The sequence below is a fragment of the Poecilia formosa genome, unplaced genomic scaffold (assembly GCF_000485575.1).
Source record: "Poecilia formosa unplaced genomic scaffold, Poecilia_formosa-5.1.2 Scaffold40, whole genome shotgun sequence".
In the NCBI taxonomy this organism is placed as follows: domain Eukaryota; kingdom Metazoa; phylum Chordata; class Actinopteri; order Cyprinodontiformes; family Poeciliidae; genus Poecilia; species Poecilia formosa.
Genome location: NW_006799979.1, coordinates 2,692,799 through 2,709,639, shown reverse-complemented (window position 1 = coordinate 2,709,639; position 16,841 = coordinate 2,692,799). Strand labels below are relative to the sequence as shown.

Sequence of the window (16,841 nt, the reverse complement as noted above, 5' to 3'; positions counted from 1 at the left end):
ACGCCCTTGACTGTTATAACACTAATGTTCCCCTCAGAAACCAGGCTGCTTGGTAAACATATGTGGGCATAAACACACACTTGGCCTCAAATGGACTCTTGCACCCTGCTCTCCAGCAGAACCCTGAGGTCCTGCCCCAGGAAAGTTGGCCAAAGCAATCGCATGCATATGGAAAAGCTGCTCAACACGTCGTGTCTTGGAGCGTAAGAGGCAGAGAGAGGCCTGAGAGAGCCAAGACACATGACCTCATGTTTGTGCTTTTTGGTGAATGGTGGGTAAAACAGAAATACTGATGCAGCGTTATCAATGTTACTAATACCTCTTCATGTGCAGAAAACTATCCTTAAGTGCTTCCTCTAGTTCACACACACACATAAGCGTATGTTGTATATATAGAGATAGAGAGATGCTTGCGTTTGTGTGTTCACCTGTCAGGCTCTTTGCATCAATAAAAGATGAGTTCTGGGCTTTTATATGCCATTAAAACCTGCGGCTGGCCTGCATTATCCCAGGTAGAGGTACCTGAGCCACTCCATCCATTCAGACTTCTCTTCCCTTCGTATCGCTCATTCATCCACTTCTCCCAGTATCCATCTAGCCATCTTTCAAAAAAAACAAAGTAAACAGACAATTTTCCCCTTTCTTCTCAATGGAGGATCCCCATCCACTCTGCCATCCATCGCTTCATTCTTACCCCTCTCATCACTTCCATCCGTCCCTTTTTTTTGTGAACGGAGAGAGGGAGCACCTGCCATCTTCCTGAATAAACCATAATCAATTTCACGCTGAGCCAAACAGACAGAAAAACAAGTGAATGGAGAGCAGGAGGTTTAAATGCGGAAGCCGGACGTTCCTCACATGTTTCCCGTCTTCCGGACATGAGCTTCCATGATCATCAGCACTTTTTCATTCACGCGACGAGAGCTGGAGGAGTTTTTTTTTTTTTTCATTTTTCTGCTCGTCATGCCTTCAAGCAAGAAGCTTTTAACCTTTTGAACACAAGTGTTTCTTTGCTCGGCTTTGAGTTCCAATATTTAAAGATTTAGAGGATATTTCTAATATTCTTCGAGATGAGTCATGTTACTTTTTATTTGGGGAAGAAATGGGACCTGCGATCAACTTCCAAACTATCCAAAGCAATAAATGTGTATAATATCTGGATTATGGAAAAAATCTGTTCTCAAAGTTTAGTTGTAGGAACAGCACCTTCATGTTATGGAGAGTTAAGAAGCCAATAATAAACTCCTTCCCTGTGTATATGGAAGTGATTTGAAATTAAAGAAAGAAACTATGAATTAAGAAAGACGAATTTGTTTAAAAAAAAAACCTAAAGGTTAGGACAAATATTAAACTGTGGTTCATTTAGAGGTATTCGCATGTGGAATAATTGTTGTGAAGTGTGAAAAGAAGAGGGGTAGCTGTTTTTCACTCTTAAATGAAAAAAAGTATAAAAATAATTTGATAAATCCAATAAGGTTTGATTATGACTGTTTTTTTTTTTTTTTCTTCAGTTCAGACTTCTTGGAGACGCTTTCCAGGAAAACATGCAGGGAGGATTCTGCTGCTTTGATTTTGTATGTATTAAAGTTAAAGTATAATAAGCTTATGCTTCCACCTTTGCTTTTTTCTGTCTACACTTTATGTTCAAGTCATTGGCAGGAATTAAAATATTATTTATTTCTGTATTCATTTTGTTGTTTTTCTTTTTTCAATTTGGTTAATTCCGTTTAAGTTTTTTCAGTATTGTGTTTTGTTTTTTGACTTGTGTATGAAAAGGTTAAAATGGCCAAAATAAAGAAATAGTAATATTAAGTAAGTAAGTTAACACAGGATTGTTGGTGACAAAATAACTAAAGAATAATTTTTGTTATTTTCAGAATCAGTGAGGTGATTAAATTTGTTGGAAAAGCAGCTTTGTGCTGGAAAGGATGTGGTTCGTTCAGGCTGCGACAGAGCGAGAAAAAGCATAACTTCAAAAGAAAGATTCAATGTATTTCAAAAGAAAAAGAAAAGCTATTTACTCGTCTTTGTGAACTTTTAACCTATGTCTAAGAAGGAACATGATGGATCTGTTGACACCATTACATCAAACGTTCTCTCCTTTAACTAAATAACCACTATTGTTTTCTCTGCCATCTGAGAAATTTGCAAAGCAATTTTGGCACAAAGAAGAGCTGTGAAGACCAGAGACCTCTCCAGATCGGTCAGCATAAAGACGTGACGTTCTATCCGGGCAAGAAGTATCAAAGTAGTGAGTTAAGCATGGCAGTGGTCACAAAATATCACCATCAGCCTCATGTCTCCAGGTTAACTGTCAGAGACGGGAAAGTGAGGACACACAAGAGGGAGGAGAAGAAGAGCAGAGTGAACCGGTGGCTGTCATCTCGTCCCGTCCTTGGACATGAGTACCTGTCACTTCCCCTTTCCTTTCTCCTCCAACACCATCTGTCCGGCCATTTCTCTTCGCCTATGATTTACTCAAGGTAGACTTTGTTGCTAGAAGGCAAAAGCAGTTTGTGGGGAAAAAAAAATTAAAAAAAAGAGGAGAAATGACTTCCACAATAGGTGATTTGCGATGAAATGTGTGAAAAAATGTTCAGGAAGAGCTCAGGTAAAGCAGCTTGATGCTATTTTGTTACAAGGAAGGAAAACAGACCAAATGAGGACTTTATCCAAAACATGCAAGGTGAAAGAGAGACCCTCTATCCCTCTCTTTCTTCCTTTCACTGGCCCTGCTGTGTCACAACTTATAAGAGAACATTGTGTCACAAGGACTGACAAGCTGTGACTAGCTGGCGGCAGGTGGCGAGAAGGGCCGAGCATATGCTTTCGCTAAACCCACCAAATCCACACCTCATCAACATGTGAGGGGATTTTTCTCTCCCTCTTCCTCCCCCGCAAAAACCCCCTCCCATTCCTCAGCTCAGGCCTCTCTGCCCGCTAGTGACACCTGTGGACAAAAAGTGACACGACGCTTAATATTTCATGGGCCATGCACAGTGGGGCGCGTAATCCAAAGTGAATTCCCTCAGAGCGCTCGCATTTACATGAAATCAAGTCACTTTGCATCAGTCACATCACCTGCACTGCCCTCCGAAAGTCATATCCACCCCCTCACACACACACGCACACACCCACACACACGAGCGCCTCATGCAACCAATGAATGTGCGGGAGAAGAAAAAGGGGGGAGACGCTGCATGATTCATGAGGATTAAGGCAAACACTGTTGGAAACAAGCAAGTGTGAGCGAGGGAGAAGTTTCTCCACTTTCCTTCCTTTCTTCCTTCCTCCTTTCCGCATGGCGATACGTAAATGGATGCTGTCCGACTGTGCGGTCGGAGCTTAAGTCTGTCGAGTTGCACGTGTTCGCACCGAGACATCTCACCAGTCAGACTGGGAATAAGTCTCGACCGCACGGAAGATTCAATTTGCCGCGGCGCAACACCGGCCTCGCCGGTTTTCGGCTGCCCTGCCAGCTCCAATGCCGTCAACCGGCCGGCGAAAGAGAGGGGAAAGAAAGTAAGAAAAAAAATAATAATAAAAAATCCATCACTTATTAATTGCTTCAAAAAAGCCCAAAGAGAGACTCCGAGCTCTGCGAACATGGAGCACTTAAAAACCAAACTGCTGCCGAGCGCAGTCGACAGAACACGCCAGCTAATGAGCTGCGAGTCCTGACAAGTCTCGAGATGTCCGTCATCTGTGAACGAGATGATTTCTCACACCGGCCCGTCTCCGACGACAACCAGAGGGAGAGTACTTTGGAAAAAAACAGGCATATCTGTCATCCGTCTTCGATGATTTGTTCTTTAATGTTTGCATCTAATCTGGCACCCGTTACGATTTCAGAAACGTAGAGGACTTCTCAACGTAGCCGGTTATGAGAAACCTAAATTGTTGCATATTTTGATACATTTTTTTCATTTTGGTTTGGACTGTCCATTAGAGTCCGTGAAACCTCACTTCTGTTTTTGTCTGTTCTTGTTAACATTAAAAAGCAAAAACAATTATTTTTTGTTTTCAGCAGATTTATGTCCAATAAACAGGAAGGAACGTAAAAATGTACTTTTAGCGCACAGAGTTTGGGAACTCAAAAGGATAAAAGAGCAACCTGTTATGTGCCCCTCTCTGTCAGTCAGACAGAACTGTAGACAAGTAGAAAATTATAGATTCATTTTAAACAGCTCTTCACACCTAGCTACTCATCTTCCTCCTTTGTTCAGTAACAACTACTACACTGAGTTGCTATGCAGCAGCCACTTCTGCTCGCATATCAAAATAAATCATTTTCTGACAGAAAATGACAAGACAAGTGAAGTTGAAAATCTGGATCCCGGCCCCATACATGAAAAAAGGTGCAGCAGAACTTATCTTTGGTTTCTGCTTGTAGCGCGAGTCTTTGACTTCACTTTAACTAGAAAGCAGCTTTAAAGTCTAATGGGAGGAGATCAAGAGAGACAAGCGTCAACCTCAGACAACTAATCAAAATAACTCATTTATACCAAAGGTCCAGAAACCGAGCACAGAGCTCATGGTATCCTGTGTGCAATCGCAGTAAGGGACAGATAAAGGAACAGATAAAGACAAAAGAACTGAAGAAACCCACTGAAGCAAAACGCCTAACAAGACAGCTTAGGCTGTCTTACCATGGCAAAGGTCAGCAGGTCATCCTTCAGAAAGACAACAACTCTAAAGATGCAACCAGAGCTAAAATGCTACGGTTTAGATTAAAGGTAGGGCTCCTTTCAATATATCAAGTACTGAAATGGCCCAGTCCAAGTAGAAGCCTAAATGCATTAAATTATATTTTTAGTTCAAAACTAAGTCTATCGTGGAAAAGATTTTATCTCAGCTGGAGCTCCGTTAAATGCAAAATGAAAAAAACAAATAGTTGTGGTTTGTTGCTGTTATTCTTAAACTTCTGCAAATGTGTTTCCCAAAAAAATGTTAAGGAAAACACTGAAGCAAGAAGAAAACTAAAGCTGTTTAGTAAGGCCAAGCAACCAGAAACTTGCAACTAAAGAGTGACTGGACGTCAGGGAGAGTTGCAGAAACATGAAAATAATGTCTGAAAGCGCTTTCTGGGAGTCAAACTGGATGGAAATGGAAAGTTGGGATGTTTGGGTTTTTCTAGAACTTCTCTAGAGAGGCCACGGTGTGTGTCAGCACACACACCCTTTCACGCAGGGATCAGACCTCTTTGCCCCTCGACTTGCCCAGCCTAGTGAAATCTGTCCCAGCTGATTTGCTCTCAAAGGTCATTAATATTTGAGTAAAAACTCCCCTTTAAAAGCTCTTTCTGGTACAGAAGATGTTATAATCCCCTCTACGCCCTCAGAAAAAAAAGAGGAACTTTTTTTTTTTTTATTATTCAGATGCAAGAGTTTTTACTTTCTCTTAGGGCTTCATCACATCAACAAACAATTTACGCATGGAGCTAAAAGTAGCTTGATTTGGATGAGCCAAAGCACAACTGTGAGAAATAATAGCGGTCATTTAAGAAGACACAATTGTTCCCCTATATTGGGACAACACCAAGGATCTCTCCTTTTTACAGGAGAAGTGATTTCTAAAAAGCTTACAGCCAAAAACCTAGCACGAAATTTTAAAATATTTAAAATTTAACTGAGTGATAACATCTCTTTCTTGTACTTTTTTCATCTCAACATAATGACGCCGTGTTTCCATCGTCATTTAATGTGTATATTGAAATATCACAAACAGAAACAGCTAAATTTGAAAATAATTTCCTCAGTTTTGGAAAAAAGTTGGAGGTTTGGTGGATTTCGGCTTTTCCAAAGTAGAGTTAACGCGCTAAAGGGAAGCTGGGAACAAATCTGCAAAGAAGTCCTGATGTAAAACATTTTCCTCTTCATCACAGCTCACAAAGTAACAGTGAAAATTTACTTTGTAATGGGCAACACTCCCATCTGATGTAATTACACTTTGCTTAGTCTGGTTGATTTGCTCCATACCAATAGATGGAAACTAATAATTTGCTTTTTCTTTACGTTTTTTTTTTTTTTTTTTTTCAAAATTTCAAAACATTTGCTCAAAATTTGCATGATAACTGGATGAAAACAAGGCTAATGTAACGCCATGGTGAGTGACAAGATGAAAACAGCCAAAAGCCTGAAGAAAAACTAAATACGCCTTGCCTTCCTGATACACACTGATCAGACAGAATGAACAGGAAATCGATTCTTTCATCTCTGAGTTACTGTTGTCTTTACTTTTAAACACCTCCTGATACTAATAATAGCCAACTTTGAGTCTTCTTTCCTAAACAAAACCTTCAACACTGAAGCGTGTTCTTTCTGGTGTAACCTAATTGCACTCAGATGTGGTGTAATCACTGAAAAGATTGAGTTTTTGACCAGCTGGTTACTAAGTAAGGATGAATCAAATGGAAAATGAGCCCATTCCAGTCTTAGAGAAATGTTCTGCTTCAAATTATCCTGTTATAACAATGTTTTAAGCGCTCACTGTGAAACAATGGTGTCCTCGTTTTTACTAACAAACTTAAGAGACGTTCTGAACCGTCTGTGTTTGCATGTGTGTTTGTACCATCGACGTTGTTCTCCTTCAAAGGCTGAGTAAGAAGAGGCCAGAAGTAATGAGGCCTAACAGGCAAGTTCTCCTCCTTCAGTGTCTTCATCAGCTCCAAAGACATCCCTGCAGTAGAAGAAAGCAGACAAAAAAATTGCTTGGTTTTTGGTAAAATACAATTTGGAGAACATGAATAGATTTAGTCGATGGATTTACCAAGATTTTTGGCCTCCAGGGCGCACGAGAGAGTGAAGGTGAACGACGAGGTGTGAATGTTCGACTCCTGCAGCTCTTTGCAGTAGTGGACAATCTTCTCCAGCGCCTGAAACGTTAGCCAAACGTAGCAGGTACATTACAATATGGCTCACTATTTACAGTGGGTGGTAAACTGTGAACCTACAGTTTTTTGTTGTTGTTGTTTGTTTTTTTTGACAGGATTAGAGGAAATTTGAGTTGTGCTGTACCGTGCCCATGTTCACGCAGTGTCTGAGGAAGAAGTATCCGAGGTTGGGCGAGTCATCGGTTTCTGACTGGAGAGAAGGGAATGTCTTCAGGAGGTTAAACGCTGCATCTTCATGTCCCTGGGTGATGAGGCTCAGACACAAGTTCATGGCATCTGGAAGGACATGGAGGAGGACATTCAGACACAGGATTATGTGCCATGTTTACTGACAAAAACAGAGTTCCTACACAGTCCATCTTAAATACCAAACAAAAGTTCACTATGAATGAATGACACTTCCACATTGTGTAAGCTTTAAATATGGAACATAGAAAATCTTCAGAAAACGGGAAGGAGGGACAAAACAGATGAACAACATAATTTAGAGAAGGAACAAACAAAAAGGAAAGAACGACAAAATGAAAAAAGGAAGAAAATAAAGAGAGAAGAAAGCCAGGGTTTACCCCAGTGTATTATAAGACTGGCGGGCCACCAGGCTTTACTTGTGCCCCCAGCAGGGTAAGCACTGTTTTTTTTTTATGTTTGCATTTTTAAGACTTTATATTTGGTGTTCAAGTATTAATTTTCCAATCTTTTAGTAACACATAGTTATCAAGCGATACTTTCACATTTCCTGTCAAGTTTCAACATTTTTTAACTCTAAAAGACGGCGGGCCGCTGAATGAACCCTACCCTACCCTACCCACCAGGCTTAGCCAGTTTTCTGGGGGAAACCTTGAAAGCTAAGAAAGAATAGAAGGAGGAAAGCAATATGAAAGTAGCGAGAGAAGGACAACTTCTAGATGACAAGACGGTGAATAAAGAGTTGAAGTCCAAATTTTTTTTCAGACTCCATTTTCTTAAGACTTGAAAATGTGTGTAAACTTAAAACATCAAAGACAAATTTAGATATCTACTAAAACTGAGATTTTATTATCTGAAGGTGAACAGCCAGTCTCTCCATGATCAGAAGACATCAGCCATATTTTTGTCTGATATTAGTGTTTGCTGCTGTCAGAAAACTTGACATTTATTTCTTTCCATCTACCTGGTATGTAGCCCCTCTCGTGTCTTAGACGCTCGATCATTTCTGGTATGTGTTGCTGTTGTCCGGCTTTGGCCAGAGTTAAAATGACCTGCATGATGTCTCGATCCATCAGGCTGCAGTCTGCGCTCTCTGCTGCCTCCAGAGTCTGAAAAGGTTAGAGAGTAAAATGAGGGATGGGGAAAGAGGAACATGTAGGTGTGAACATTGGAGAAAAAGTCAACCAGGACAGATGGAAGATGCAGGATGGCTTCAAAATGGAAGCCATTCATATCAAACATTTACTACGATAAGCACAAACCTTCTTCATACTCTCCAGATCTCCCTTTTCACCATATGCGTTCAGCAGCGTCACGTATGTGTCAGGACTTGGCTCAACTCCGGCTCCCCGCATCACAGACAAGATGTTGGCGGCGCTCTCGATATCGCTGCACAGTAAAAAAAAAAAAAACAAAGAAAAAAAGGGTTTAAAAAAATTTGCTTCAAAACAATCTGTTCTCTACGAACGGATCGAAAACTGCGAAACTCACCCTGCGCGAGAATGTCCTGTTATTAGAGAGCTGAAAACGGCTTCTGTGATGGGCAAATCTTTGCTCTTCATGAAACCCAAGATGGTGCTGTGAAAGTATGCAAGTAATCAGAATGGCATCAGTTCTTTCAGAATAAAACATTAGGAATAAACTGATTAGATTCAGGTGCTAAAAACACTGTAAGGGAAATGACAAAGCATTCTGCTGAGGTGAGGAATAACCAGCCTCAGAGTCACATGAGAAGTTTTAATTAATTAATTTGTTTCTGGAAAACTTTTTATTTTGTACATTAAAGGATCTAAAAGATTTTCTAAAACTACAGCACTTGCTCACCTGGCTCCCTCGATATCGCCATTCTGGCAGTAAGCTGCGATCAGTCTCTGGTAGGTCACCTGTTCGCAGCAACAAAACAAAATTCAGTTTTATATCATCACTGCAAAAGAAAATACTGAAACAGCAGCATCCTATCAAAGAATCAAAATGTAAAGTAAAGTCAAATTACAGCAAGGCAAAACAAGATAAGCTCAATAATGCTTTAGAAAAATACAGAGCAAAGACAAAAATGTTTTTATTGTAAAGTTCTTCCTAGGAATCAAGCCAATATAATGTGTTTTTCTACATTAAAAAACAACAACGTTCTGGATTCACTCAATGCTGCACTTACTCTGTTCGGCTGGACTTTCGCTGCCTCCATTTTAGCCAGGAAGTCAGTGGGGGAGAACTTGAATTCATTCTGCAGATAAACCTTCAGCAAGGCGTTGTAGTGACTAACGTCATACTGTGCACCTGGAGAAAATGTTCAAATGTTCAGATTCAGCACAATGTGAAACCCCCCCCCAAAAAAAAAACAAAAAAAACACTTCTATACAAATGGTTTGAATAACTTAAGTAATCCTAAGTCCAATAAATGTTCATATGCTGGAGGTAAAGATTTGCAGTGAATTCTCCAACCACCTGATGTTCAGTTTCTTACCCAGCTCCTGCAGCTTATTCCACACTCTGTGCGCCAACTCGTTTCGCTCCTCCATCGGCACCTCAGGCAGCAAGGAGCCGCAGCTGCGCAGCAGCAACAAGGCGTGATTACCGCTGGGATAGCCTGGACGCAGAGCGGGAAACAAAGTGCGGTTGGATGTAAACAAAAATCAGAACGGAAAAAAATGTCCAAACACTTGCAGTTTAGTTTGCTGTGTGACACTGGTAATGGACAGTCCATACTTCTCTGAGATCTGCCCGCCTACCTGCCCTGCAGATGTCATGGAAGATGCGCATCAGCAAGGTCTTGGTGATGCGTCCCGTCCTCCTCACTGAGCTGTCCAGTTTGGTCAGCGCCCAATCAAACTGCTGCGCCTGCTTGGTCCGCACCGCCAGCCCGGCCTCGTCCTTCTGCTCTGTGGCCACGGCATAGCTGCGCACACAACCGGCTGTGTAAGGCCACACACACCTGAGGAGGACATGAGGCGAAGGGAAACAGAGAAAGCATTCAAGTATTTTTTTTTTCTTTTCGTCACATAACTAAAAGATCAACTCAAGTTTCACCAGAGCTGCTAATAAGACATGTGTAATTTATCCTGCAAGAAATAAGATGCTACAACAAAATCTATTAAAGCCAGTGGCTGCTTTTGTATAGTTGAAGCAGCAGGTTGGTCCTCTCTCTGTAAAATTTGTGTCCTTTTATTCTCCTGCCAAGATTTAGGGAAACTTCAGGAAAAAAAATTCCACATTATTTCCAAGATCACCACCACAAAATCCAGTATGTTATGGAAATTCTACATGGTAGATCAATGCAAAAAATTGAAGGAGTTTTAATAGTTTCTTCAAATATAAAAAATTTAAAAAGTGAATTACGCATTAGTATCAAGTCCATACTAGTTGCACCAACCAGTCATTTTGGGAAGGTCTCTCTGCCATCTTTAGTCAGAAACTCATCTTAACAGTATATCTCAAGCTCTGTCAGATCGAGACTGGATGGAGAGCATATGTGAAGATCAATTTAATTCAATTTAGGATGGTGCTTTGACTGGGCCATCCATATGAATATGCTTTAATACAAACAGCATAAGTCTTGCAGCAAGGTGAACCTCCATCCAGTCTGCAGCTTCTTTTTCCTTGTGATTACCCTGTGTTCATCTCCATCAATGGCACTTGCCCCTCAATAGAAAACCATCCCCACAGCATGATGCTGCCATCACCACTGTGGTGACGGTGTGTTTAGATGTGCAGTGACAGTTCTCCACCAAGCGCAGTGGCTTGCAGTTTGTGATTTTGTAAATGAGCTGTGACCTTGAAGGATGACAATCATACTAAAGTAGCCTGTCGTCAAATGTCATAAATTATTCTAATGCTAACTAGCTACAGGTTATTACTTAATTTAATATGATAAATTAAGAAAACAAATATAGTTCACTAGTATTTTAAAAAAGACTGGCTGCTACAGCATCCCACTCTAAATGAGCTAGCCTCATGCTAAAAGCTAACATGCTACAGAAAAAGCGCTTAGACTTTGATAATAATAAGAAACACGACGGCTCTTATACCAAGCTAAAGAGGGAATGTATATGTGCTGTCTCAGTGTTACGAAACGTCTAATGTTGCATAAAAATGGAGCCATGTTTACTGAGAAGTCCAACAAAAGCTAATTGCGCATGTTAAACTGCTTCCATTACAACGACACATGTTTTAAGGTTTAAACATGTAAAGGTTTTGGCCACTTTGTTACTGGCATTTTACTGTGTCTTTGTCATTGAACCCCAATGACATCCCTGCTTCACGCGTGGGTCCCAGCTAACCTGCAGGAACATACCTGCTCACGCTGTCAGAAACACGACCGAGCTGTCTGGAGCAGACGCCGGTATTTCTGCCGACTGGAACCCCGCTGTACAAGCGACTGAGCGGCGCCCCGCTCCTCCTGCTCCCGGGGATCTGGAGCAAACCTGAAGGAGAAAACTTAAGTAACCGGGCTGATCTCAAGAGCGCAGCCATGTTTTCTGTCGCAACGTGAAGGAACTTCCTCACCACGTGACAATAGTCTTATGGAAGAATCTCGCGAGAGTACCAACATGGGCATGTTTTTTTTTTTATAACATTTTCAACAAATTGAAAACAGAACACATGGAATATATTATAGCAGCTGGAAGGGAATGTAATACTGACCATGAAGGCAAGAAAGAAACTAAGCAAAGAAAATTTAGAGGTTGAAAGAAGTTCAACTGTGCAAGACAGCAGTCTTTTAAACATAAAGATGTGAACATTACTTCGCATAGTTTATTCATGTGTGAATAATTCCGGAAGTATTACAAGAGACATTTTATTTCAACTATTAAACGTGGTAACAATGGTCTAGAATTAGAGAAACTTCAAGACAATTGCCCTGTAAAATACTGTTACTTTGTATATGGAAAACTTTTCAAAAAGACTAATATTTGGAAATTAAAAATTTAGATTTAGTCCCAATGCTCACCCACTCCTTCCTCTCTTCTCTGTATTATCAAATGTCATTAATATATTTTACTCACAAAACAGCAGTATGTTATTGTCAGTGTATTATTCTGCATAAAAACTGACTGACTCATCTTTTCCTTGTTTGTGACACATTTTTCACCCTCAGCATCTCGATTAATTCGAGTGAGATTGTGAGGATTGTACCTGTACAACTTGTCCAGTCATGATTTTTCCTCGCTAAATTAATCCAGATGTGCATTATATATTACCTTTTCCTATTCTGTACAGAGTAACATAGGAAGAATAAAATTTATACAAGTTTATTAATCAACTGTATTATCTGCTCAGTCAGCTCCAGTTTTTCAAAACAAGCCAATAGTAAACAGTGATTAGTAGGGCTACTTCACTTTCCCCACCATGACTATCTTTGTTTTTACCACTGGAAATATTTCCAAAAACGACTAATTAAAATTTTCTTGTAATCTAGGGAAAAGCAATATGTGGGGGAGGGGAAGGAGATTATCAATAGAACTGGAAACATAGGAATATATATTCCTTCTTGAAACTGTCTTAATAAACTAAAACAACACATTACCCAAAATTTATTAGCGTAAAATGAAAAGACCAGACCAGATTACAATTTTCACGTTTTATGTAACCATAACTTCTTTGGACAAACACATACACATACATATATGTTTAGCTCAGCTCCTCAATGAGCTTAATTCTTTTCCTCTTTTCTTTCTTCAAATTCTCCTCAGCTACAGTCTTTGCCTTCTCCATGCCTCTTCTCACGCCCTCTCTTTTATTGTGTTCACTCCACAGCTCGACAGCAAGTCTGCGAACCTGCTGGACGTTGTCCTTCACCCAGGCTTGAAAGAATTCACACTTCTTATTTGCCTGGAAGTACTTCTGCCTCCTCGTCCCTTCCTCTCCCTCCTTGGATAGCTTCCCCCTGGCTTTAGAAAGCATCCTGCGCAGCTGGCTCAAGGCTGCCAGGGAGTAACCTGAGGCGTCTCGTCTGTCTCTGCCCGTCATGATGTGAGCCACGGCCTCCGCTGCTCTGGCCGGAGCCAGAGGATCCTCCCTGTCGAGGTAGCCCCCAAGCAGGATGAGAGCCTCTCCACAGTCCAAGGCCTCCTGGACAGAGTTGAACACCTTCCCCGAGCTCAGAGCCTCAGACAGAGAGAGAGTCATGTCACAGAACTCCAACATCAGCGAATCTGTGTCACCGTTAAACAGCGACAGGGAAAAGGCATAGCTGTAAAGGACATTTACTACGCTGTAGCAAACCAGAGGAGACGGATTTGCACATAAAGAGCTCAGCTTTGGGATATTTGCAGAGATTGAGGGAACGTTTACGCTAATTGAGCTTCCTTTACTTTTCCCTCCTTTAACCGTTTTCTCGTCATCTTCTTGCGATGTCTTGACTTCATCATTGTGACCCTTCTCCGGCTCGTTCACATCTTCCTGCAACACCTGGATGAGAGAACTGCCGTTCTCCTCGTGCTCCTCCCACCAGGGCTTCCACAGAGGGACCACCCTGCTAAGGTCTCCCCGCTTCAAAAGACTCACAAACTTCTCCTGCTCCTCCTTGCTGAGAAGTTCCCACAGCTCATCCTCTGAGAGTTTGTTGATGTCCAGTCCCGACAGTCGCTCGGCCAAGTCCGGCTCCCCCTCTGTACCGTCAGCAGTCACCTCTGCTCCTCCGATCTCCTCGAGTTTTCCCAGAATGGCCTCCATCTCTGGTGCATTCTCCTCTCCGGACTGCTGAAGCTCTGCCAACCTTGACAGGAGCTCCATAGCCTGCACCTTCTCCACTGCTTCTTCCTCCTCGTCTCCCACCATGTCTGCTTCTTTTAATAAACTCTCCATTCCTCCATGCGTCATGTCTGCCTTTTGCCTCAGTCCCAGCAGAATCTCCTGCATCTTCCTCTTACCCTCTGCTTCTGTTTTCCCCATGTCCTTCAGCTCCTGCAGGACAGACTCCTTGTAAAACTCCTCGGAGCAGGCGGAGTGGTCCGGGCTCCGGTAGCAGGACAAGCCGCAGTACTGGAGATTACAACGTGGACAGGTGTAGTTAGAGGGGTTCCGTTCACACAGCATGCACACTGCCCTGCTTATCCTGGCGTTAGACTCGTCCTCTGAAATCTTTTCGTTTTGGTTCTTGGCTGGAGAAAGCAACTCTCCTTTTCCACCTCCTCTGGACGGAAGCACGATTCCATCCCTGGCCACAGCCTCTGTCTCGGGCTCCAGGTCGGTCCACACCTCCTCCTCCTTTGGAGAAATATCCGTCAGGAGACTCCTCACTGACGGAGGAAGGCTCCGTCTAATTACTGGATTCATAAGGAGAAGAACTGAGCAGAAACAGGGCGATAAGAGCGCCGCGTCTCAAAGGGGATAAACCTAGCAACATAAAAACAACACAGACGTGAAACTGACGTTTCATGTATTGACCGGAGTTACGGAGAAAGTTCGGTTAAGAACTGAATGTCTGACGAACAATTCAGGTATTGTGTCTAAATGTAAAACAAAATACAGTAGTAAAAAATGTTGACTTACTTTTGTTCTGTCTGCACAAAACCCAACGTTTCACGTTTGCTGTCCCAAGTAAACTGTCACGTCGCTGTTTGATGACGTATGAGCTTCTCTAGAGGTTCTCAACCTCAGGCGTGACACCTCAGTGGCGGTCGCGACATAATCTCTCAGGGTCCACAGAGATTTGAAAAGAATAAAAAGTCATGGCTCAAAAAGAGGGGAAAATATTCCCTACCCAGGCATTTTATGACTCCAGTGACCATATTCTATGACTATTAAACATTGTGACACTGGATCAGAACTGAAATAACAATGGTCACAAATTCTGATAGCTGCTATTTATTTTAAAATATTACTTGCTATATCTGATTTTAATTTGTAACCTCTAATTGCTAGAGGTTACATTGGATTTAAAAAGAAATGGAAAAAAAATCTTTTCTTCCGGGAGTGCAGTGTGCATTATCCTAAAAGGATAATCAAGTAGTATATGACCAATGGATGCATTTCTGGATTTTGCTTCCACTTTACAAACATGCTCTACTCTGAGTTGGTCTATCAGATAAAAACCTAATAAAAAATAATCTAATTTTTGTAACATAAAGGTCTCAAAGTTGTGAATCCAAAACAGTGTGCATAGATAGATCATTCATAAATTATTTGTATTCTGTGCCACTAAAAATATTTGATTTTTTTTGTTTTAATTTGCCATAAGATATAGGCGCACACACTTCAGGATAAATCTTATACAAATAAAACACAATTTTGGATCAAAACCATCTAAAGATTAGGAGACAGTGCTTCCAAGGATTCATCCTTGGAAGCAAAATAAAATTCCTGCATAGCGAAAAAGAGAAAACATTGTGCATGTTTGTGTATCCCTGTGTTCCCAGTGCGTCCATGTCTCCTGTAGGGCTGTTTGCTATGAGGTGATTGTCTCCTGTAGGGGGTCAAGCATAGTAAAGGTCAGGCAGGTGGGGAGTTGTCAGATGGCCGTCCACCCCTCGCTGGGCCGAGGGCTTCTCGTGCCGACCGCAGGAGCTCGTGGGGGAGAGAGGAAGGAGAGTGGGTGTCTGAGGACGACGTGTGCCATGCTGTCTTGGCCCCGCCCCTGGCAGCCAGACCAGCAGTCCAGGGTGGGCAGCTGCCGACTCTGATCTACCTTCTCTTTCCCTGGCATGCCCTCTGACATAGCTGGATTCCAACACCAGATACACGAGCTTTCTCACCGACTGCTACTCACATGATACTTAATCAAATCTTGTTAATATTAGCAGGGCATGCTATAATGTTTCCCCCTCTCTGCATGAGAGCAGGCTCCACACATTTTGTTATGTGAGCTAAGTAAATTAGCTCCTACAAATTACATACTGTAGACGCACTGGAACTATCCAGGTTTTTTGCACTTTAATACACAATACAATGTTATTGGTCACTGGGTCACAATTAGAAAACTATTAGCCTTTCAGAACCAATACTAAACGTATTAATGTGTAAAACCTGAACAGTACAGTATGATATTTATATTCTTTTCCTAATTTGACCATGTTACAAACAGCCACTTCAACGTATTCTATTGGGATTATAAATGACAAACTAAACTAAATGACAAAATGAGCAGGGCTCTGCTCATTTTGGTGCAGAGCCGACCAAAATGGCTGTTAATGCTAATTCAATATTTGGAAGTGTGACCAGCTTCGTTCACCTCCACTACTGCTGTTGCTAAAAGCTACAGACAGACTGTAGTTCTTTCTTCACATGGAACAAGTCTGTTTGGTTTATTTTGCCAAACAAATTCAAATAATTTGAAAACTACTTTTTGTGTTCAGTTTTTGGCTGGTACTTAAATTAGGTCGGTTATCTGAAACATTTGGGTGTGACAAAAGCGAAAATGAGAATTCTGTCAGAGTGAATACTTTTTCATTCTACCATCCAAAACAAAAAAGAAATTACACGCAACATAAGGATAGTAAACCTATTTTAAAGGATGCAACTGGAGCAGCACTGTACACAGCAACATAAGAACTAAAAGAACAACAGACCAGAGATATTGGAAAACTCTGCTGAAAAGAAAAACTGATTTTTCTAAAAGTTGACACTAAATGAGCCAAATCCCCAGGTCTAAATTTCAAAGCAGTACTCACAAAGATCAATGCATCAGCGCATACATGCACAGACACACACACACACAGACACACACGCACACACGCACGCACGCACGCACGCACGCACGCACGCACGCACACACACACACACACACACACACACACACACACACACACACACACACACACACACA

The 16,841-nt window shown here is 41.6% G+C and overlaps 2 protein-coding genes across 2 annotated transcripts in view; both read right to left on the bottom strand.

The window, feature by feature from the left end:
• The window catches only part of lrpprc (leucine-rich pentatricopeptide repeat containing), a 64,724-nt gene extending 53,139 nt beyond the window's left edge, over window positions 1–11,585 (bottom strand). The window contains exons 1-11 of the mRNA XM_007551191.2: window positions 11,370–11,585; window positions 9,808–10,010; window positions 9,543–9,665; window positions 9,234–9,355; window positions 8,903–8,961; window positions 8,570–8,656; window positions 8,341–8,467; window positions 8,043–8,187; window positions 7,017–7,168; window positions 6,769–6,874; window positions 6,571–6,678 (exon numbers count right to left, since the gene is read on the bottom strand). Coding sequence (XP_007551253.1) covers window positions 6,571–6,678; window positions 6,769–6,874; window positions 7,017–7,168; window positions 8,043–8,187; window positions 8,341–8,467; window positions 8,570–8,656; window positions 8,903–8,961; window positions 9,234–9,355; window positions 9,543–9,665; window positions 9,808–10,010; window positions 11,370–11,548 — 1,411 coding nt within the window. The 5' untranslated portion in view covers window positions 11,549–11,585. The remainder of the gene's footprint in view (window positions 1–6,570; window positions 6,679–6,768; window positions 6,875–7,016; window positions 7,169–8,042; window positions 8,188–8,340; window positions 8,468–8,569; window positions 8,657–8,902; window positions 8,962–9,233; window positions 9,356–9,542; window positions 9,666–9,807; window positions 10,011–11,369) is intronic.
• Window positions 11,586–12,641: 1,056 nt separating this feature from the next.
• Window positions 12,642–14,685, bottom strand: znhit2 (zinc finger, HIT-type containing 2). The gene is made up of 2 exons (XM_007551190.2): window positions 14,570–14,685; window positions 12,642–14,413 (listed from the first exon to the last, which is right to left on the bottom strand). Exon 2 carries the CDS (start codon window positions 14,351–14,353, stop codon window positions 12,707–12,709), a length of 1,647 nt encoding a protein of 548 aa, XP_007551252.1. The 5' UTR covers window positions 14,354–14,413; window positions 14,570–14,685; the 3' UTR covers window positions 12,642–12,706.
• Window positions 14,686–16,841: the final 2,156 nt, after the last annotated feature.